The 23,481-nt window shown below is 44.6% G+C and overlaps 1 protein-coding gene across 2 annotated transcripts in view; it reads right to left on the bottom strand.

Moving 5' to 3' along the window:
* Window positions 1–13,491, bottom strand: part of meis1a (Meis homeobox 1 a) — a gene marked incomplete at its 3' end in the record, with an annotated part of 25,224 nt that extends 11,733 nt beyond the window's left edge. For both annotated transcript variants that reach the window (XM_084441052.1, XM_084441053.1), the window contains exons 1-7: window positions 13,277–13,491; window positions 12,211–12,352; window positions 11,939–11,989; window positions 11,511–11,561; window positions 10,818–10,961; window positions 8,432–8,543; window positions 3,903–4,048 (exon numbers count right to left, since the gene is read on the bottom strand). In XM_084441052.1, coding sequence (XP_084297178.1) covers window positions 3,903–4,048; window positions 8,432–8,543; window positions 10,818–10,961; window positions 11,511–11,561; window positions 11,939–11,989; window positions 12,211–12,352; window positions 13,277–13,473 — 843 coding nt within the window. In that variant the 5' untranslated portion in view covers window positions 13,474–13,491. The remainder of the gene's footprint in view (window positions 1–3,902; window positions 4,049–8,431; window positions 8,544–10,817; window positions 10,962–11,510; window positions 11,562–11,938; window positions 11,990–12,210; window positions 12,353–13,276) is intronic.
* Window positions 13,492–23,481: the final 9,990 nt, after the last annotated feature.

The raw sequence follows: 23,481 nt of genomic DNA, 5'->3' as shown, positions 1-23,481 counted from the left end.
AAGGAAAGGTGGGAAGGAGGGAGGGTTAGAAGGAAGGAAGGAAGGAAGGAAGGAAGGAAGGAAGGAAGGAAGGAAGGAAGGAAGGAAGGAAGGAAGGAAGGAAGGATGGAGGAAGGAAGGAAGGAAGGAAGGAAGGAAGGAAGGAAGGAAGGAAGGAAGGAAGGAAGGAAGGAAGGAAGGAAGGAAGGAAGGCAATGGTGAGAGAGGATCCTGATCTTTGAAATGGAAGATGGGATTGAACTACAGAACATTTCAGTGAACAAGATACCGATGCGATGCTCCGATGGGTAGGTTTTATTAATAGTTCTACTTAAAGTCCTTCTCTAGGGGAAAAGATAAGAAACCATCTTGCTTCATTATTAGTGCCCTAGTCTTTCACTTTCATATGGGTTTGAGGATATAATAAAACAGATGGTACTGATCTAGCTGTAAACGATTTTTAGACTAAATTTCACATTTGAGGGAATGATTTGGTTGTCAAATGAACCAACCCTGACCAAATCCAAAAGTCCCCGAGACGTCGGCCTCGTCCGGCTTCCGCCATCTGCCAATATTACCCCCCCCCCCCCCTGTCCTTCGACCCTCCCCTCCTCATTATCTGTTGGTCTAAACACCTCTCATTTACCTTGTCAGAGAAAAAAGGCCGGGCCAGTGATGTATGTGACCACATGCTGGACTTTTGGGGGGGAGGTCAATAAAGGCGACCCCCGGCGAGCTCCGGAGCAGCGGGTCCCGGGGGGGCCTGTCAGAAAGGTAATGGATGATGTTTTCACTGCAGGGTGAGGTGCCCAGAGAAAAGCCCGTCCCCCGCACACAATGGGACGCCAATGTGGATAAATGAACTCAGATGCCTCGTCGGTTTGTTCCCGAATAACCAAAAAAATAAATAAAAAAGGGACTTAAAAAAAAAAAAGACCCCGTTTGCTCCCTCTTTTTCTGCCGCCGACTCCAATAATCGTCTCTCATTACTTCCAAATGTCCCCCTGTTAGCCGACATGCTAGCTAGGTCCTACAGGGCACTAACACAGCAAAGAAGGCAGATCAAAAAACTCATTAAGAAACAGTGGCGAATGGCCGCCACAGATATCGTGGCCTCAACAAAGGGGCACATTCATCTATAAAGGGCGCGGGGAGACTGCGGTTCATATTTTTAGGCTGTAAGCTAAGGGCTGAGGGCACAGACACTATTACGCCATGTGTAATGCGCTTTATTCTTTAAATGGTGTGGCGCCGACCGTTTTGACCGTCGCTTGGATAGAATTAAGTTGTAATCAGAAAGCGTAGGTCCACTAAATCCAATTTAATCTGAATATGGTGGATCTGTCATACGTAACGGAAGGGGGGGGGGCAAGGGGCGGGTGGCGGGGGGGGGGGGGGGGGTGGGTGGCATTGGCATGAGGCGGGGATTCCCTGCCAGCGTCTTCGGGCGGACTGGGTTGCGGGCGCCGGCGCCGGCCGCGCGATGCGCCGAGGTCCGGAGGAGGGGGGGGGGGGGGGGTGTCCGACAATAAACAACCAATGACGAATGGGTTCAGGCGCTCTGCTGACCCCTGACCCCTGACGATCCCAGGGGCGAGGGGTGTGAGGTCAGTCCTCTTTTTTTTTTGCACAGGAGGGCATTCCGGTTCCACAGGACAGGAAGAGAGGATGGAAAATGTCTTCCATTATTGTGGCACTTTGAAGTTTGTGCCTTAAGCCATGACTATGCAGTTTGAACGTTTTCCCAAAATGCATTATTTGAAAGACAGTATTTGGTGCTGTAGTTTTGTCTTTATAATACTTTGGGTTAAATAAATACATTTTACAGTACACAAAGTGTGCATAGTAACACAAAGTGTGCATAGTAACACAAAGTGTGCATAGTAACACAAAGTGTGCATAGTAACATAAAGTGTGCATAGTAACACAAAGTGTGCATAGTAACACAAAGTGTGTACAGTACAACGTTTTCCCACCTGTTTCTGCTCAGTTTGGTGAAAAGTGCCTCCGGGGTTTTAGGGCACATTATTAAAGCACATCTGTGAGCAGGAGGGTGGCAAATTAGACCCTAATTGCATTAACAAGGATTACGCCTACCAGTTGATTCCTCTTTTACATGAAACACACTGTAAATAAAAAAGGGAGGAGAGAGAAGATTAAAAAACAAGGCAGGGAAACATCAATGTTCGGCTGCAGCGGCGTGTCTTTATGGGCTGCGGCTCTGCTCTCCCTCACAGACCAGAGGAGTCTGGGTACAACTGGCCCCCCCACCCCCCACCCCCCTACCCCCTCACTGTGGTAACGACCCGGCAATCACAGCAGAACCTCCCACAACAATCTGAAGCCTGGGTTTCGTCCCATTAGCCTATCACATAATTACCTTTTCATTGGGGAGCCCCTTGTGCCGCACAGCACAAAAAGCAAATCTCCACAGGGCTTTTATGTGGGGGGGGGGGGGGCACGGCTTCAATTTACTAGTCATTTCTTGATCAGTTAAAAAAGAAAATACCATTTGTGTGAGTGGGACAGGGTGTGCGTCTGTGTGTGTGTGTGTGTGTGTGTGTGTGTGTGTGTGTGTTTGTGTGTCAGGCGGGATTGGAGAAGGTACACAAGGATGAAAAATCTTGGTTCCCTGCTGGAACATCAGGAGCGCCTTTCTATTTCTCTCCAAAATTCCTGACACACACACACACACACACACACACCCACACACACACACACACACACACACACACACACACACACAGTCTAGCAGCCTGCAGCAGCCTCCAACACACAAGCATGCATGTACTGTGCATACATACACAGACACACACATGCATGCGCACAGGCACGCGCACACACACGCGCGAACACGCTGCCAACTCACTGTGGCACGCACACACAAACCTTAACTCACTTCCTTGGAATCAATAAAGCGGCAAATGAAAAGTGCTGAGCTCACACCGCCGCTCTGAAAGCCATTTCTCTCAGGCGCCGCACGAACCCGGCAAACCCTTCACACTCCCACTGGCTCCTGAGTATCTAGATGGAACGCTCTCTGAATTCTCAGACTTCTACCTCTTCCTCTCCCTCTCTCCCTCCCTCTCTCTCTCTCTCTCTCTCTCTCTGTCACAGGTACCCGTGTTCCCTCTCTCCTCCCTCTCTTTCCCCCACTTCCCATCTGCCGTCGGTCCGGCCGCCCCCCCTCGTTCAGCGGTAGGTCCTGGCAGACGCCCTGACTCCCGCCAACGCCGCCCGATTTAGCCTCTGCATGTACGGGGGGGGGGGGGGGGGGGAGGGTAGAGGAGAAAAAAAAACACTTCCGTAGCGAACTATAGCGTTTCTGTGTGCGTGTCCTTCGGCGTCGGTCTCGGACAGAGTCTCGGACTGCGAGACACGGACACTGCGGGACCTGTCCTCCCTTCCCCCGGGTGTGTTTGATTATCGCTCGACACGGTCGTGCGTATTCTCTCGCGCTTTCGCTGCCGCCGCCAAGAGCAGGCCGCGTCTTTTTTTCCGTCTTTGAGAGTGTCGGTGGAGAGGGAGAAACGTAAAACCAAACCAGCGCCGCAGCTTTGACAGGCCCCCCCGCCTTCAAAACGGCGGCCATTTTCACCCGAGTGCTTTTAGTCCGGTTTGACGACGTCACAGGACTCGTCTCAACAGTTGTATCCCCTGAACATCCCCCCAGTGTTATCCCCCGTTTCCCTTCTATAGAAAATGGCCGCCCCTTTCATTGCCACCGCATTGTAGTCTTGTCAGGACACCTTCTAAACAGGCTTAAGGTGACACACCTGGGGCATACCGGAGGCCAAAGCTCATGACCTCTCGCTCAAAATGCCCCCAGAACAGAGGGGGTCTGTGTTGGGGATTCATAGTGTCTCTTCAAAGAGGAGGGGGAAGGGGGGGGGGGTGTAATGGTGATATGCCACTTTACTCACCGTCAAGTGCTGGAAGAGCCACGCCCTCATGATGTTGGTGGCCACCTTGGGGAAGATCCCGCGCTTCTTGTTGTGCCGCTTCTCCTTGTCGGGGTCGTCGTCGTCCCCGGTGCTGGGGGAGGCCACCCCGTTGTCCAGGCAGTCACCTGTCCAAACAACAAGCTGCAGGGTGGGTGGTTGTGGAGGTTTGACACGTGGGGCAGGGTGTGTGTGTGGGGGGGGGTTTTTAGGGCTAACATGGCAACCGGTTTAAGTCAGACGCTCTTCTTGCCAAGGGAACTCCTTTTGGATAAATAGAATTTTGTTATTACTGGACTATATGTCTTGTGGTCGTGCATACTGTAACAGGGTTTTTATTGCAGGCGGGGACAGATTACTGCTCAAACCTGGCAACCTGCAATATTCTCCTGAAAGAACAAATGTCTGATCCATACAGTACATTTCTGAAACTCAACCCCATTTTTACACAGCTTTGTGAAATAGAACTGCTCGTAAATGGCTAGCGATCGGCCTGTAAACTATTCTAAACCGATCAGTTCCTCGGAATCTTCCAGAATCTTCCAGAATTCACAGAGAGCTCTGCAGTGGGAATCTGGGGGGAAAGTAAGTATTTCTACCACACTATAAAACAGCTCTCTACATCGATTGAATCATGAAGACATCTCCTCACATCTCTTTATCATAGGAACTGGAGGTGTACACACACCATGTACTCAATTTACTCTTTGCCTACCACCAGCCCCAGAACAAGTTCTCTGTTTTCAGTCGAATGAACTCACAACAACAAAGAAAGCTTTTGAGCATCTCCTCAGACTCACTGAAGATATTCACGAATATATCACTGACCTCCAAAAACCTGCAGAATCATTTAATAACCAGTATCTTCCTCCTGCTGTGTCTGGATTTGCATAAATTCTTTTTGGCTGGCATTGTTGGGTGAAAGATGGCAGAGTTCTGAGTGAACAACCCATCCATCCGTTTAGAATAATCATCAACCTGTACTCTGGTCTCAAGACTTTAAATGGTCTTAGACAACTCCAAAGGCGTTGTCATGCCAACCTGAGGCAAAGTTAGCGAACCTCCCCTCCACGGAATGAAGTCATTGAATGAGTATTTTCGCCGGCCGGAGCCAGTTATTTTATTGCACCTTTTCTGCACCTTCTCTACCATTTTAATGAGGTTCGTTTCCCTCCGCAGCTTTTAACAGCAGACGGCCGAGGTTGAAGGGACGGTCGTGGAGGACGCATGTGGCACTAACTACTGGGTCCGCTTTAGCCTAATGCCTGCAGTGACTTCATTGCAGCTCGCGGGCTGACTTTTGGCTTCCCTCCGCCAAACCAGAGGCGAGATTCTGCCGAGTGCCGGAGTCTAAAAAGGTGGAAATAATCATTAAAATGATGCTTAAGTCCATAAACAAGCTCTCGGCCTCATTAGGCAGAACCGCTGGTTCCCTCTGGCTGATTTACGTCCCCCACACACCCTCTCCCTCCCTCCTTCTCTTCTGTCTCTCTCCCTCCTTCTCTCTCTCTCTCCCTTCTTCTCTCTCTCTCCCTCCTTCTCTCCTCTCTCTCTCCCTCCTTCTCTCTCTCCCACCTTCTCTCTCTCCCTCCTTCTCCCCTCTCTCTCCTTCCCTCTCCTCCTTTCTCCTCTCTCTCTCTCCCTCCTCCTTCTGCTTTTCCTCCCACCTTCTCTTCTCTCGTCTCCCTCCCTCTCTCTCCTTTCCCTTGCTCTCTCTCTCCTTCCCTCTTCTCTCTCCCCCGCCCCCCCCCCTCTCCCCCCTCACTCCCTCTCTCCGCCGACGCCACGAGGAGCCAGCGACAGGGTGACTTTGTCCCGGGCCGCTAATGGCTTGTGACAGCTCCGCTTCACGACAACCTGTGCTCCGGGGGGGGGGTAGAGGGAGGAGGGGGTGAGGAAGAGAAGACTGGAGGTGGTAGGGGGGGGGGGGTGGTGTGTGTGTGTGTGGGGGGGGGGGGTCGGGGTTGCGGTCGGACTAAGGGGCTGTGAAGTGCTCCGCGGCGACTGGAGCTGAAAATGTCACATCCTCCTCCTCCTCCACACACGGGCCCATGTGTGAACGGGCGCTCCTCATGTGACAAGAGAGGGAGGAGGAGGGGGAGGAGGAGGAGGAGGAGGAGGAGGAGGAGGAGGAGCAGGAGAGGACGGGTGACTTTGGGAGGTCCAGATGACGAGGCGACAGGGGAAAGTATCGCCGCTGTCGGCTCTCTGGCCCGACTTCCACCAGTGAGAATATGAGGACTTATAAAGGGATTGGTGCACCCCCCCCAGCCCCCCCCCCCGCCCCAAACGACGCTTAACATAACTCAATTCCACCTCGATTATGCAGCCTAGTCAGTAGCCAGGAGCTCCGGCATGCCAGACCATTTTCACCGCTTCCTCGCTTACCGCGACTCTCTCTCTCTCTCTCTCTCTCTCTTCTCTCCCCCCCCCCCCTCTCTCTCCCCTCTCTCTCGCTCTCTGTCCGTTCCCTTTACCCTCATTCCACCTCCTTCTCTTTCGTACGGTTCGAATGCCGCCATCGAGACCCCTGCGAAAAATCCACTCACACTTTTCGAGCCGAGCGCTATAAGTCAAAGCTGTCAGGGCCCAGAGAAGGGCAGCTGCCGGCCTGCTCGATTGCGGAACGTTTCGAGAAAGTGTTTGCACAAAATTTCATTGGCCATGGTCTGGTGAATGGGGCCTATGGAGGAGAGAGAGAGAGAGAGAGGGTCTTTTTATTTTGCGCCCGCGCTTCTCCGCCACGGGCAATTTTTCTACCCTGCGGGAGCGGGGGTCGCGTGACCCGCCGGCCAATTAAATCGCCCGGAGTTCGAGGCGACCTCACGGGACGGGGTCAGGCGGTGCGATGGCTTCCACCGACCGCGGGCCAGCTAAACCGCTGACCGCAAACACTGGCGGGGCAAGTTAGGGGAGTTGTTTCTAGCGCCGGGGGGGGGGGGGGGGGGTTTAGGCCTCCTCTCCGCCCCGCCGGAACCCGAGCGAACAGAGGCGGAATGTTTGACCGAACTACCGATGTCGCCATAGCGATGAACTCTCTCTTTAGAAACAATTTACCACTCGCTGAGACGGTATTTACCCTCCTTTCTCTAGTATCTCTCCCTCCTTCCCTCCCTCCCCTTTCCCCGCCGCGGGATCTTCCCTGACTACTGTCTCTGTGTGGTCACAGGTGGGAGATAACGTATCTCTGCTGCTCGGTATCGGGTTCTTCCTGTAAAAGTTGGGTAACAGAGTTTCCAGCGGGGGGGGGGGGGGGGGGGTGCAGCTGCCCCTCTCAGCCCCACCAGGACCACAGGCTCTCGGTGAGGCGGCCCGGGGTCACGGTCAATCGGGAAACCCGACCAGCCGGGGGGCCGCGAAATCACCGCTTCACAGAAGCTTGACCGATGCGGCGTTGTTTTTTTTTTTTTATAGTACCCACTGAAGGAGCTTGAAAACACATACCAAAATAAGAGAGAGAGAGAGAGAGAGAGAGAGAGAGAGAGAGAGGGACATTAGAGGTGTTTGCGTTCTGGGGTTTTTGCTCTGGCCGCGCGACCGTATTTGTGTTTGGTGGTTTAAGCACACAGAAGTCCCCCGGAGGATTCTGCCTGTGGCGCTGCTAAACTGCAAATGTATGCGGGAGATAACAAAGCCCAGAGCGCTTGTTTCACTTGGCGCGCAAACAGCCACTTTGCAAATGGCCCCGGTTATAGGTGATACGCATCTGACTGAAACTGTTTGGACAGCGGCGGCAGGCGGGAGTCCGCAGACCCGAGGTCCCGCCGCGAATCGGGCCGTCCAATAGGAAGAGAGGCCCTTTTCAGTCTTAGACCCAGCCACACCATTAGGAGTTAGAGACTGTGTGTGTGTGTGTGTGTCTGTGTGTGTGTGAGAGAGAGAGAGTCTGTGTGTGTGTGTGTGTGTGTGCGTGTGTGTGTGTGTGTGTGTGTGTGTGTGTGAGAGAGAGAGTCTGTGTCTGTGTGTGTGTGTGTGTGAGAGAGAGAGAGAGAGAGAGAGAGTCTGTGTGTGTGTGTGTGTGTGTGTGTGTGTGTGTGTTTGTGTGTGAGTCTGTGTGCGCGTGCGTGTGTGTGTGTACACCAAGCTCTGTTATTACTCTTTCCCCATGTCCAAATAAAAGAGGCGCAGAGGCTGGTATATAAATCGTCTCTCAGTGGTGGAGAACATAATGCGTCCTTTCTTCCAGGTCCGTCCCTCGGTCTCCGCTGCGCATTCACCTTTTCTGTCGGCCCTCATCACTCACGCTCTCCCCTCTTTCTCTCTCCTGTCTCTCTTTCTTCTCAGCGTCACGCCCCCCGATCCCAACTCGGGAAAAAAACACGCCGCGGCGCTCCACGCCAGGGCCCCGATACTCGCTCTCTCGCTCGCTTCCTTTTCCCGACTCCCCCCCGGGGGGAGGGGGGGATCTGAAAGCGCTCTGGATAGGCGCAGCCGGTCTGAGGGAGGTGCCCTATCCGGAGCGTTTACCCGGCGGCGGCGGGGGGGGGGGGGGGGGGCGGCGGGACGCTTACCTTGTTCGCTGCTGTTGTCGCCGCTGTGCGAGGTGTGCCCCCCGCTGGAGGGCCCCGGCGTGCCCGCCGACCGGACGGACGCCGCGTCGTCGTGGTCCCGGCTCCACGAGATCTTTGGAAAGGGGGGGGGGGGGGAGGGGGGTCATAGCAACCGTAAGCTGTGGCCCGCCACTATAGTCACAACAATGTATCGTCTTATGTACCGCCCCCCCCCCACCCCCCTCTCTCTCGGGGACAAGGCGCGGCGCCGGTCGGGTCGCCACCGTGCGATGACGTTCCGCTGAGGACAGTTGTATGAGTCTCACGGTACCGCATCACCTTTGGATAAGTGTCTAATACAGTAAGTGGCATACGATACGTTAGGACACAATACAATGACGCTATGATGGCACATCAGATATAATTGATTGTCCATTCGCGGCAATTTGTTTTGCGATGTCACATTGACACGTCTGCTCCATTCACCTCGTTCCAGTCTCTCAAGACGTATGAACACATAAGTGCTATATCAATTATTAACTTTAGGATTTTGCAGCAGCTGAATACTCGGCACATGAATATCGTCGATGAGAATCGGGATACGGCTTCTAGTGTCTTCAAACCGTGGCGGTTGTGCGGTGTGTGTGTAGCCGCCTGGGGTGTCCCTGCGTTGCACATGTGCTAGCTGCTTCTCTCAGCTGGAGATGCTCTGGGATCTGAAGGTCACTGTACCCCTGTTTCCCATCATGCCCTCTGACCACCAGTTGAATAATGACCTCTCGTTGGACGGAGAGAGAGAGAAAAAATGAAAAATATATATCACGCTTTACGCTGCATTCCAAGAGGATGGCGTAAGGGGCAGTAATGTGGAACACATGCTCAGAACACAAATGGTTAAAGCAGCGTTGGCCAACCTCAACATGAGGGCTTCTCAAGAAATGAGGGGTTGGGGGGGGGTGTATGTGTGTGTGTGTGTGTGTGGGGGGGGTGTTTGTATGTGAGCGGTGTGTGTGGGTGTGTGTTTGCGCGTGTGTGTGTGCGTGCATGCCTGCGTGCATGCCTGCATCCGTGTATGTGCGTGTGTGTGTGTGCGCGCGCGTGTGTGTGTGTGTAAATAAATCACATAACGTAGCCACGCCCGCGCGAGAGAGAGGGCACAATAAGCAGGGCAGTAGGAGGGCATACCCCCCCCCCGCCACACACACACACACACACACACACCTCCCACCCGCCACCAAACCAGCATTACGCTCCTTAAACACCCCCACATGAGAGAGGTGTGGAATTATGTGTGAAAACTGCACACTGGGTAGAGTGGCGTGGGATCGAAGAGTTACTATACCAAGGGCTTCGGGGTGTGGAGGGGGAACGCGGGGTGGTGGAACTAGTTTACTATAAAACTTTAGTTAAGTGGCCACGGGTAGAACATGTGACTTCCAGCTATATCTTTCTCTGTCAGTGGGCTTTTCTGGACAATTGTTCTGCTGTCAAGTTGTAAAGTAATCAGTACGCATACAATTAAAGGTGCACAGTCATTACTGATGACGTTGATATCAATCCTGCACAGATGATTGTGCCATTGCAGATGCAAAGTGCATGTTGGCCTAAATGACCCTGGAGTGAGTTTTCAGAGAGAGATGAGATTGTATAATTAGATTGTATGATGACTGTTAGTACAGAATGCTCAAAATATTGTTCCAATGTTTACTCACTGTTGCTTAAAGGCCAGCGAATAAGACACTCAAAACTTAACTAAACCAAATAGGCATAGGTGTTATGAAATTAAACACCAAAAAATTGAGCTTGGTGCCATTTGACACATGCAAGCTGCTTAGATACTTGTTGCGTCGGTGAATGAAGAGTTAAATTGTTAACAAGTCTCTATGGCTGACATGGTTAGGAAGGAGGTGGTGTATGTTCTATTTCTAAAGGCTTTTAGAACTGGCTTCGTCGTATTCACACGAAAATGGAGACGACTTGACTCTTGACTCTTGCTCATTTGTGATAAAATAGAATGTCTTTCCCAACACATGTGCACCACACACACAATGAACCAGCAAAAATAACAAACGTACCTATGTCACAAAAGCATGGAGAGAATATTCTCTGGTCTGTAATGAAGCTTTTTAGCATGGTGTTCACAAAACATTCATGATAGTGTTTTAGAGTTTTAGAGTAGGCTAGGCGAAATAGCCTGATGTCAACAAGAAAAACGTAATTATAGGCTACAGAATTATGTTTTCTAATGACGGAACAAACATTGGTCGTATATTGAAATGTTCTATAGCCTATAAGTCATTCTTAAATTTGTTTGCATATCAGTTTGCGGTCTTGCGGAACGATCTAAGTGCTCAACAGAAAAACAAACTTTCTAAAGTATAGGCTATGTGCTTGATTAATTGCTTACCTGATCAAGATTCCCAGATGATCTTGTAAAATCTTCGCTGTCTGATTTATTTCCATCTCTGTCGTCTATGACCAAATCAATGGGCATTTTTCCTTTCAAGCAGCTGATATATCGATGACAGAAATTATCGCAGAGCTCGTGAACCTACAAAAATAGACACACAGAACATCATAAATATATATTATATATCTTCTATATCTTGCCTACAAATAGCTTACATATATAACAGGCTATCCATACAGCCAGGGAATTGGTCTGGAAACATCATTTATTCGGCCAGGCTTATGCTTGAGATGTTTTTATTCTGCCTTTGGATAGAACTTCAAATAGAATAGAAATGGTCTGTAAAACTAAATAGCCTTGCCTTTTCTATTGATGCGCCATAATTCCGAGGGCAATGAGGCGTTTCGACCAAAAAAACAAAATATGAGGTCCAGATTTGAAACTTCTGCATTATGCTTCAAGTTATTTCCTTTAATCGTCTTTAGATTTAAAAGTGTTCCTTTGTAACTTGTTCACCTGACGAGTTGAAATAAGACAATGGAGCAATACTGTGCCTCCGCTAACATGCACGCGGATAGGTCACTCAACAGTGCGATAGCATATCTATGCAATTAGCACGTTAAAATCCAACGTATGCTTCCAGATTTAAACATTCCAATCGGTCAGAAGTTTAATGTTGAAGGTTGTTACCTTCTCAAGCTCCAGCAGATGAAATCGTAATACTTGAATTGCCTGTATCATCTGAAAATGAAAAATAAACGTTTAATTTCAGAAGCCTAATTTTGATAGACCTAGGCTATATTATCTACCTACGTTGATTATTACATTGGTGTGTGTGTGTGTGTGTGTGTGCGTGTGTGTGTGTGTGTGTGTGTGTGTGTGTGTGTGTGCGTGCGTGTGTGTTTGTGTGTGTGTGTGCAAATGGGGGGTCATTAAAAGCTAGTAGGCAATAAGATCAGGGTTGTCAACAGAAATTAAAACAATTTGCATATCAAACAAACTTTTGTACAACAACATTTTGTCTGGCTACAGCTCTAATCTTAAAGTGACAACATCCTTCCATGTTTAGATACTGTTTCCAAATATTTTGTTCTAAGAGTTTTCCTCACTGAACTTACCAAATTATCCACTTCTGGATTTGACGAAAATAAAGGCTTCTCTGATCGAATCTGAAATAAAATAATAAATGCATTGGTTCACAAGTGTCATAGAAATACTAATATTTTTTAATTAAACTGAATTAAAAAATAATAGGCTAATAAAAAAAACGTTTTATTCAAAGTTTTCACAATGCAATCATATAGCCTACAAATAGCTAATACAAATCTCTCCCATAGCACAATTTGCAACGAATAACCTGTGTAGGGACCAAAAAAGATAAATATCAAACCTGTTTTGAAAATACTGCTATATCCTCATTGAAAGACTCAGAGGAGCACACGTCGCCTCCAGCCACCCCAGTTTCTCTTGGCGTGCAAGTTGCTAATTCACATTTTTCGAAAATCAGTGCTAGAAGTGGAAAAAGGGGGTGCCTGAGGGAAAAGCAAAAGAAAAGTGCATTAATTAGACTGAGCAAAATTGGAAAGTGCAAGTTTAAAAAAAAAAAAAAAAAATATAGGCCTATATATATATTTATATATAGCCTATATAAAGCTAGCCCATCATGCCTTTTTAGGCCATCACATAAAACTTAACATCGTTATTTTGTCCACAAAATAGACTATTGCACCCGATTGAATATTGCGCTAATGTGGCCATTGTGGGCTTTGTTCTAAATCATTAAAAGTTAGGCTACATTACAGAAAAATGTGGGACAGCGGTCACGAAGGCCTTGCAAATGCCGTCAACCAAAGTTTCGTTCGAATAGCCTATTGAAGCAATAAAATACCTTCTTCTTTCCTTTAGTTCAAATCAGAACATAACCATATAGGCCTATACTACTGTATGCTACCCACACAAGGCTAAACAAATGTAATCACAAATAAAGGTCTATCACACAGCTGGACCCTTTGGCCTACATGACTTGCATTATTTACTTTTGAAGGCATATGCTATGTAGGCTACATATTCCCATGTAAACAAAAGAGCGTGACATATTTTGTGAAAATACACAATTCGACGATATTGGTTGTGGTTTTCCAAACAGATGTAAAGGGGTAGGCTATGCAACAGGCATGCCTTAATAACCCATGGCCATACATACGCAATAGCCAATAAGCTGGGACAGCTCAAAAGATTAAAAACGTCTGTAATGTTTTTCATGCCAGAATGAAAAAGGCCTATACGACAGCACTGATCATAGGACATTGTAATTGCAACTCCAAAACAACACCAAACTTTATGGCGAGAGGTTTTTTTAGAACTCCTCGAACTCTCTAAAACTTCATCACTCCCATTTGTGGTTGTTAATGTACCCGGTGGCCATAGATTTGACGCCGGCAGTAAAGTAAACGTACCCGTAAATGGCATCTTTGTCTCTTTTTATAGCGTCGTTGACGGAGGAGCCCATACTGGGCGGTATGGCGCTGGCGTGTGTGGTGTGCGGGTACTGGTGAGAGTGGAACTGGGGCCCGTGGTTCAGGTGAACCGCCTGCATGGACCGCGCCGCGTGAGGGTCTCCGTACATCGTCGAAGGGATCCCTACTCCGTCCATTCCGTAATGGGGAAGGTCTTCATACTGAGACAGAGACAGGGGAATATGAGTTCACTTTTTGTGCCACTTCTTAATGTAGGCTCCGCTCAACTTTACAAAATATCAATCACAAAATTCACATTATGTGCTGTTTGACAATTGCTTTAAAAGTAGGTAGTTGGCCTTTGAAATATCACAGCCTAAAACAGCATTGAAGTGACTAGTGTAAAGTTAATAATATAGCCTACTAAATAGACTAGTAATAACAGGTCTCTTAGAAAAAATGAGTGCATGAAATACGTAGCTACTAATGTGTCAGGTAATGTAGGCCTACAAACAGTAGCTAATAGCCATGTGATCGTAAAGCAAATGGAAGCAGAATAACTGGATTTGGAAAAGTCTAATAAAAATCAAACTGACCAACTAAATTATAATGTCTGCTCAAAATGTTAATCATCTTTGAATTACAATTCATCCTTCTGAACAACTTTGTGGTTCAACCTAGTGACAAAATGTTGGTAGTGGGCCTAGTTTTTGACGCACACATGGATAAAATCAGGCACCAAAGAATGTCTAAAATATGATCATTTATGACAGTACTTGTTGGTGTAATATTACAGGAGTTTATGCCATCTTAACAAACAATAGACAATAGATATGCTGAAAGAAGAAGTTGAATCATCAAAAAGTAGCAGTCAACAAATATGATAGCCTACGCCTCTATTTCGATGGTAGGCTAGTCTGTCGAGTTTGATGTGATGATATCCTACATAGGCCTATAGCCTACTTTATAAATGTCAAAAACGTGTCTTTATATAAAATTAGAATCAGAAATGTAGAAAATTATAGCTATCAACATATCTGTTTACTGATGTAGCCTAGCTTGAACATTAATAGATTTCTGTGGGCCAATTTCAACAACATTTTGAGTCAACTTAGTCAATTTAAGTGTTTGCAATCACACTTTAATTCAGTAGCCTGCATCTTGTTAATAGATGTGTAACAACTCGCTTTAGCCTATGCAAAGATGGAGGCAGTTTTTACATTATGTACAATATCAAACCATATGCCAAAATGGTGGTGTAAATAGATTTTGTTACACAGGTTGCAGTCAAAATATAGCTACGTTATTACAGCGACTTCATAGCTTGTAGTGTATTGGTTAAGCAGGAACATCTTCGGCGGTATTAAAAAAGTATGAGGCCACAACAGTTCCCTTGAGCCACACAGATACAAAGCGTGTTTAGTTATTCACAGTATGACTCGACCACGTCTCGATATTGTGCTTCATTCCAATTGCTTTAAAGTTCTGTCCAATACGCACCCGTTGCGCCATCGGCCTGTCACTCTACCCGATTCCCTCGGTCTCCAAATGTCTCCTACGAGGCCAGGGCTAAGGAAAAAATAAACACCAAACTCCAAATGCAAGATTAAGAATCCCGTGTGCTTCTCTCCACAGAGGATGGCTGCCAGATCGTCAGCATAAGTCCAGCTACGGACAAAAACACACACATACAATCCAGTCGCGCATTCGCTTTCTCCAGGACAATGTCCACAGGCGACCCTACTACCGTCTGCACGCCCGGAGACTGGTGTAAAATGCCCCTTACAGGAAAACAGTCAAGTCTTTCCTCAACCCAGCTGTCAATCAATATCGAGGCTGTCAAATGGGCTTAATTAAAGATGACTCGTAGCGCGCTTCCCTCACTTGGAATGCCTTAGATATTTATGTAGAGATGTTCAAAAACAGTCCCCATCGTCTCCTCGATCACTTGCAACTCCACTGAAGGGTTCTTTGATGCAATACCATTCAAGTGAGATCTGGAGAAGGAGGGGTGATATTTTCTGACTTAGTTTTTCTTAAAGGAGCCGTCGCCGTGTCAGTGTCTCATGTGGATCCTCCGGTGCGATTGACTGCGCGCGTGAGTCTGCGAATGCGCGCGCGCTTGTGTGTGTTGTGCAGGGCACACCGAGGAGAAGGGGGTAGGTTCGACCAATTTGTGGAAACCCGGAAGTAGTGGTGGCCATAACTGGTCACGTATTGGAATGGGCCACATCAAGTGGGTATCCAGGTGGGGGGCGTCGGAAACTAGGAAAACGTAGATTAGGCTATACAGCCTGTAGATTGTGTAACCTATGTGGTGCTATTGAGCAGGTTTTGAAATGGCAGAAACAAGCATGCATCTTATATGCGATAGGTTATACATTGAATCCATAGGCCTACACGTTTTATGCAAAATTTAATATTTAAGGTGTCTAGGGCCATATAGATGTTTGTATACTAGGGCCATACAAGTGCATGAGGTAGGCTTATCATATTTAAAGGAAGTGTAACCAATAACTCTTTTGTCATAAAGACTCTGTTGTGGATAGAAGATGAGAGAAGAAAGGCCATGCTTATCAAGTCTGCGCAGTGCGCTCCCTTTCACAAGCACTGATGGTGAAAGTACACACGTTACTATTGTCAAATGACAGCTTCGATGAGCGCTAACTACACCTCCAATATGTCAACAACAACAAAAAAACTCAGAGTTCAACTGTCGAAACGTTTTCCCCACCAGAAAGTCTACTGTGATTGAAATAAGAGAACAAAAATAGTAAAGACACTATCCCCTGTAAAAGGTCACCTGGCACACGAGGTTACCAAATAGGCCCAATGAATGAGTTATTGATCTTAGTTATTGATCAGTTTTGTGATAGGTCTATGAGTATCATAAGATAAACTAATGCGGACATGATCCTTCAGCGTAAAGAGATGTCCAATACATACATTGGTAATTGCCCTCAAGAATCCTATGACGGCAAGCGTATGCATTAGTCTAGGCTTTCTGTGTCGAGTCTACCTTGTGAACACGACGGTATGGTCAGTGGGTAAAAATACATTTATCAAATACTTTTTGATTTGTTTTGAACTCTCAAGAAAATAGCCTATATTTTGATCACTAGGCCTACTATAAATGACGGGCTTCCTTTGATTTTTGAATATATTTCAATATGGCTATGATGCAGAATTGGTCAACTGGAATAAAACACATTGGAATCAATCTGATCTGATCTAAAATTCCGAGTGTTCAGTCACACATTTTCTCCTAGATCCGTTTTAATTACTGTGGCCTTCAATATTGCCTCTCAGAGAGTAAACATCGAAAGCTTTTTTTCCTTTTTGCTTTTTTTAACCTCCATATAGGTAAACCTGCCCGAAGTTTCAAATCTTTTCACAAGAAAAACAAGACTTAAGCACTTCAGTTTATCAGTAGGATGTTAAAGGAAACCCGTGGCTCGTAGGGTAGACCTAATCAGTTCGTTCATAGTGCTGTTGGAGAGACTGCTATCGGGTTATAGGCTATGCATATTTTTAAAGTCCATTTTGACGACTGCTTGGTCGTTTCTTGATCATTTGCGCCATCTAGCCTTTGGGAAGTGTAATTTCAACGAATGCTCCTTTGCAAGCCAGCTGTCAGAGCCTGTCTATAGCATCTGATCTCAATTATTTATCAGCCCACTTTCAAACCAAAATAAATGTCTATATGAGGTGTTTTGTGAAGCCCAATTTATTCCTAAATTTACCAGCATTACATAAAATCTAGTAAAATGTATAGTAATAACTTGAGACAGATCTCTCAATCTACTTGGTGTAATTTAATGTAGGCACTACTGTTCATCAGAGTCAGAATTTGGCCAGTTCAGAAAAGAAAATGAGTCAGGATATATTATTTACCCACCAGTACTTGCCGACATTATAATCACATTACTAAACTATACACACACCATAATCACATTATTGTACCATACAAAGCATAATAACATGTACTATACCATACTCACCATAATCACATTACTACACCATACAAAGCATACTCACATGCACTATACCATACTCACTATAATCACATTACTACACCATACATATCATAATCACATTACGTCACCATACACATCATAATCACATTACGTCACCATACACATCATAATCACATGTATACCATACAAACTAAAACCACATTACTACACCATACCCACCATAACACATGTACACCTCATACACACACCATAATCACATTACTACACCATACACACCATAATCACATTACTATACCATACACACCATAATCACACTACTATATCATAAACACCATACTCACATTACTACACACCATAATCACATTACTATACGATACAGACTATAATCACATTTATACACACCATAATCACACGTATACACCATACACACCATAATCACATGACTATACCATACACACTGTAATCACATTACTACACTCCATAATCAAATTACTATACCATACAAACCATACTCACATGACTACACCATACACACCAAAATCACATAACTACACCTTACACACATAATCACATTACGATAGAATACATACCATAATCACATTACTACACTCCATAACCACATTACTATACCATGCACTCTATAATCACATGACTTTACTATACATGATAATCACATTGCTACTGTATACCATACACACCACAATCAGATGTACACACCTTACATACACCATAATCACATGACTACACCATACACACCATGATCACATTTACACACCATAATTACATGTATACACCATACACATCATAACCACACCAACACTTCATAATCACATTACTATACCATACACTACATACTCACATTACTTATACCATACACACCATAATCACACTATTATACCAATACCACCATACTCACATTAGTACACACCATAATCACATTACTATACCACAACATAATCACATGTATACACCATACATACTATAGTCACACCTACACTCCATAATCACATTACTCCATGATAATTACTATACAATGCACTCCATAATCATTACTATACCATATACCATAATGACATTACTGCTGCATACCATACACACCATAATCACATGTACAGCACACAGACAGACACACACACACACACACACACACACACACACACACACACACACACACACACACCATAATCACTTTACTACACCATACACACCATAAACACATTAATATACCATAATATCATAATCACATTACCTCACCATACACATCATAATCACATTACTACACCATACACACCATAATCGCATTAATATACCATACATCCCAGTATTACATTACTACACCATACACTCCATAATCACAAATACACACCATAATCACATTATTACACCATACACACCATAAACATATTACTATACCATACTGTAATGGGAAATTGTGTTTTTGCGTGGTCTCTATCATATCAGTATAGGAACAGAATGTACTCTGTATACTCTGTGTGCTGGAGCTCCTACAGGGAAGACCCTGACCATATGTGGGCCTTCCCTTAAATGTCTCTAATCCATTTCCTCAGAGACATACACTGGTACTCTCTAGCATGTGCTCATCTCTACCTCTGGGGTGGCCATAGGGGGCCTATTGTTAGGACTGTTGCCAGATGTGCTTTCCTATGTTCCTATGCTATTCTAATGACAGTGTCTTGGCGAGAGGTTGGTGTCTGGGTTACCAGATAAGGATGTGAAACTAGCTTTGACCTGTTCAGGCACAGTTTTAGTCTTGACTGTTCCTTGACTTATGGCCTCTGGTGCCCGGCGGGGTCGGTGCATACTTCTCCTTCTTGGGGAAGTGAGAAACACCCACATGACAGTATCATTAATAACACTTGTATTCTTGTATTCCTGTGTGTGACCTTTGACATGATGTGTATCCTATAAGTATCAACTTCAGATATGTCTTGGGGCTCGTTCCCTCACTCTTGTTCTGAGGAACGGACCTTCTCTCGAGAGAATCCTTTGTACCGGTATTTCTTTAATAAACTTTGTTTTAATCTTTGGCGCTCGGCATTCAACTTCATTCCAAAGCCACCTTGCTACTGAGTTTTTCTACCACAATCTTGGTGTCAGAAGTTTGGGTTAGCACGCCTGACCAGCACGGACTCCGGGCCAGGGGGGAATCGCGACCTTGGACGCCTTCAATCTGCGCTCCAACCTCTGTACCTCCGCCGACCTCTATCGGCAGGAGACGGGAGGACCCAGGGCCTGGGGCTGTCTGCTCAGCGTCACTACTGAATTTGCCAGGTGAGAACTCTCTTTGCAAGGCTTTCTCTGGAGGTTGTTTGCATAGGTTTGGGATGCTTGTGTTGTTTGGTTTTGTTGTGTTATTCTGCACGTGATTGCACTTTATGTTTTGGTGTTGTGGCTGTTGTGGCTATACACCATGATCACATTACTACAACATACACAGCATAATTACACCATAATCATATTTACACACCATACGCCATAACCACATGTACACACCATATACACACCATCACTTTAGCATACACCATAATCACATGTATACACCATACACACCATAATCACACCTACACTCCATAATCACATTACTATACCATACACCATAATCACATTACTATACAATACACACCATAATCACATTACTATATCATACACACCATAATCACATTATTACACAATACACACCATAATCACATTATTACACAATACACACAATAATTACATTATTATACCATACACACTATAATCACATTACCCCTATACCATACAGTACAAACCAAAACCATATTACTACACCATACACACTATAATCACATTACCCCTATACCATACAGTACAAACCAAAACCATATTACTACACCATACACACCATAATCACATGTACACACCATACACACACCATAATCACATTACTACACTATACACACCATAAACATATTACCATACAATACACACCATAATCACATTACTTCATCATACACATCATAATAACATTACTACACCATACACACCACAATCACATTACACCATACGCACCATAATCACATTCATACAGCATACACACCATTATCACATTTACATACCATACACACCATTATCACATTACTATACCATACACCCCAGTATCACATTACTACACCATACACCCCATAATCACAAGTACACACCATAATCACATTATTACACCATACACACCATAAACATATTACTATACCATACACACCATGATCACATTACTACAACATACACAGCATAATTACACCATAATCATATTTACACACCATACGCCATAACCACATGTACACACCATATACACACCATCACTTTAGCATACACCATAATCACTCGTATACACCATACACACCATAAACACCTATACTCCATAATCACATTACTATACCATACACCATAATCATATTACTATACAATACACACCATAATCACATTACTATACCATGCACTCCATAATCATATTACTTTACCATACACCATAATCACATTACTATACAATACACACCATAATCACATGACTATATCATACACACCATAATCACATTACTATACCATACACACTATAATCTCATTACCACTATACCATACAAACCAAAACCACATTTCTACACCATACACACAACATAATCACATTACTACACTATACACACCATAAACATATTACCATACAATACACACCATAATCACATTACTTCATCATACACATCATAATCACATTACTACACCATACACACCACAATCGCATTACACCATACGCACCATAATCACATTCATACACCATACAAACCATTAGCACATTTACATACCATACACACCATAATCATATTACTATATCATACACACCATGAACACTTTACTACACCATAATCACATGTACTATACCATACACAACACATTCATGTTACTATACCATACACACCATAAGCACATGCTCCATACCACATTACTACACCACACACATTATAAACACATTACTTCACCATACACACCATAATTACATTACTACACCATACACACCAGTCGACACATCATATGCCATAACCACATGTGCACACACCACACATACACACACACACACACACACACACACACACACACACACACACACACACACCATAATTACATTACTTCACCATACATGCCATAATCACATTTACACACCATACACACCATAATCACATGAATATACCATACCCACCATAGTCACATTTACACACCATAATCACATTTACACACCCATACACACCACAATCACATTTGCACACCATACATGCCATAATCACATTTACATACACACCATACAGTATTTACACACCATATACATGTAAAGTATAAATGGTGAACGGACGTGTGAGTATATATATATGTATCTATGGAGTCTATTGATGTGTGTATTCCCTTACTTTGTGCCCATTGTGCTTGCACCTATGGTCTAAGGCATTGCATGCAGGATTCACCCAGGCTCATAATGTAACAGCATCACACACACACACACACACACACACACACACACACTGGAACACACTTATGCACCTAAAAGGAGGAACATGCAACATGCAACTGACTTCAGATCACAAGTAGGTGTTTGTATGTTCATGTATGATGTATGTTCTGGATCATAACAAACATCTGAATCACATTGGCTCCCTCTACTGTCCTTCACTATAACATGCAATTCCTGAGAGATGATGGCAATACTAGATTGGCGAGTGGTTCAATCAGCTTCTGATATCAAATTATTGTATTCACATATATTATGAACACAACGTGTACTTACTAAAGATAGTATAATATACTGTAGTATACTATCTTTAGGCCTAAATTATTTAAGTGCAAGTTATTAAAGTAATTTTAAAGTAGGCCTAAATTATTACTATTAAATATAAAACAATGACTTATAATGGTGTATGGTACACTGTACTGTATATTAATTCATGCAAACATATCAGCTTTAATTGGGTCACGTTTCAGCATGGTTTTCCTAAGCATGCAGCGAGTTGTGGACAAAGTAAGTTGTAGTGTCATAAAATAACCACTAGATGTCAATAAACAACAGAAAATGTTCTCCACATGAAGTACTGCTTGATGATAAATCTAGGAATTGAAATGGTAGCTTATAAGCATTAAAAAGAAAGAAAAAAACGTAACAAAGAATTAACTTTTTATTCATGTTCGTTTCAGTGATGGGACTTGTGTCAGTGAGCAATTAACTGTACAGAATGACATGCTATCTACAGTAACAGGCCTAATTACGTTATTATAAACTTTTAAATAATAAAAAGCTTGTGAATTGCAGCTGCAAATTGATGGATCTCAATGATGTTTACCCTGTTTGGAGGCCTGCTTGATGAAAGACAGGCAAGTATGGGTGAAAAAGATGGACTGACAGTTAGGTTTGGCCTCAAATGTGGCCCAGTGTTGATATGCAATATTCATTTAGTTGGGCTCAATCAATCTGACAGAGTTTTAGTCTCAAGTACTGGCACTGCATGTTATCACTCATGCCCATATCTTCACTTAGGTCGCATGTGTGTATGTAGTATTCTACATTTGTTTCACTGAATAGTGTGAAAGTGAACAAAATGAGTGAACTGTGCACCAGGTCTACTCAAGTCAAATAGACCTATAATCTGCACGCTAAACAGTAGCCTATAGTAGGCCTATAATACAGTATAGTACAGTATAGTAGGCTATAGTGTATAGTATAGTAGGCTATGGTATAGTATAGTGCAGTATAGTATAGTAGACTATTAGTATAGTATCGAACAGTACAGTATAGTAGGCTATAGTATAATACACAGTATGCTATAGTAGTAGACTATTGAGCAAGACACCTAACCCCAAATTGCTCCCAATGAGCAGGCTAGCACCTTGCATGGCAGCTGCCACCATTGGTGTGTGAGTGTGTGTGTGTGTGAATGGGTGAATGAGAGGCCATTGTAAAGCGCTTTGAGTGCCGCTAAGGTGGAAAAGCGCTATATAAGTGCAGTCCATTTACCATTTATTAGTATAGTATTGTATAGTAGGCCTACAGTAGTAGCCTACAGTAGCCTATAGTATAGTAGCCAAACTACTGGCACTAAAAAGTGGAAAAAACAGTGAACTGTGGACCACTCAAAGAAGCCAAATAAATCTATAATCCGGAGGTTAAACAATATTGGCCTATAATATATACCTAGTATAGTAGGCTAGCCTATTGCA

Source organism: Borostomias antarcticus (genome assembly GCF_949987555.1).
Source record: "Borostomias antarcticus genome assembly, chromosome: 7".
Classification (NCBI taxonomy): domain Eukaryota; kingdom Metazoa; phylum Chordata; class Actinopteri; order Stomiiformes; family Stomiidae; genus Borostomias; species Borostomias antarcticus.
The sequence above is the reverse complement of the archived record's forward strand: the minus strand, read 5'-3'. Positions and strand labels throughout refer to the sequence as shown.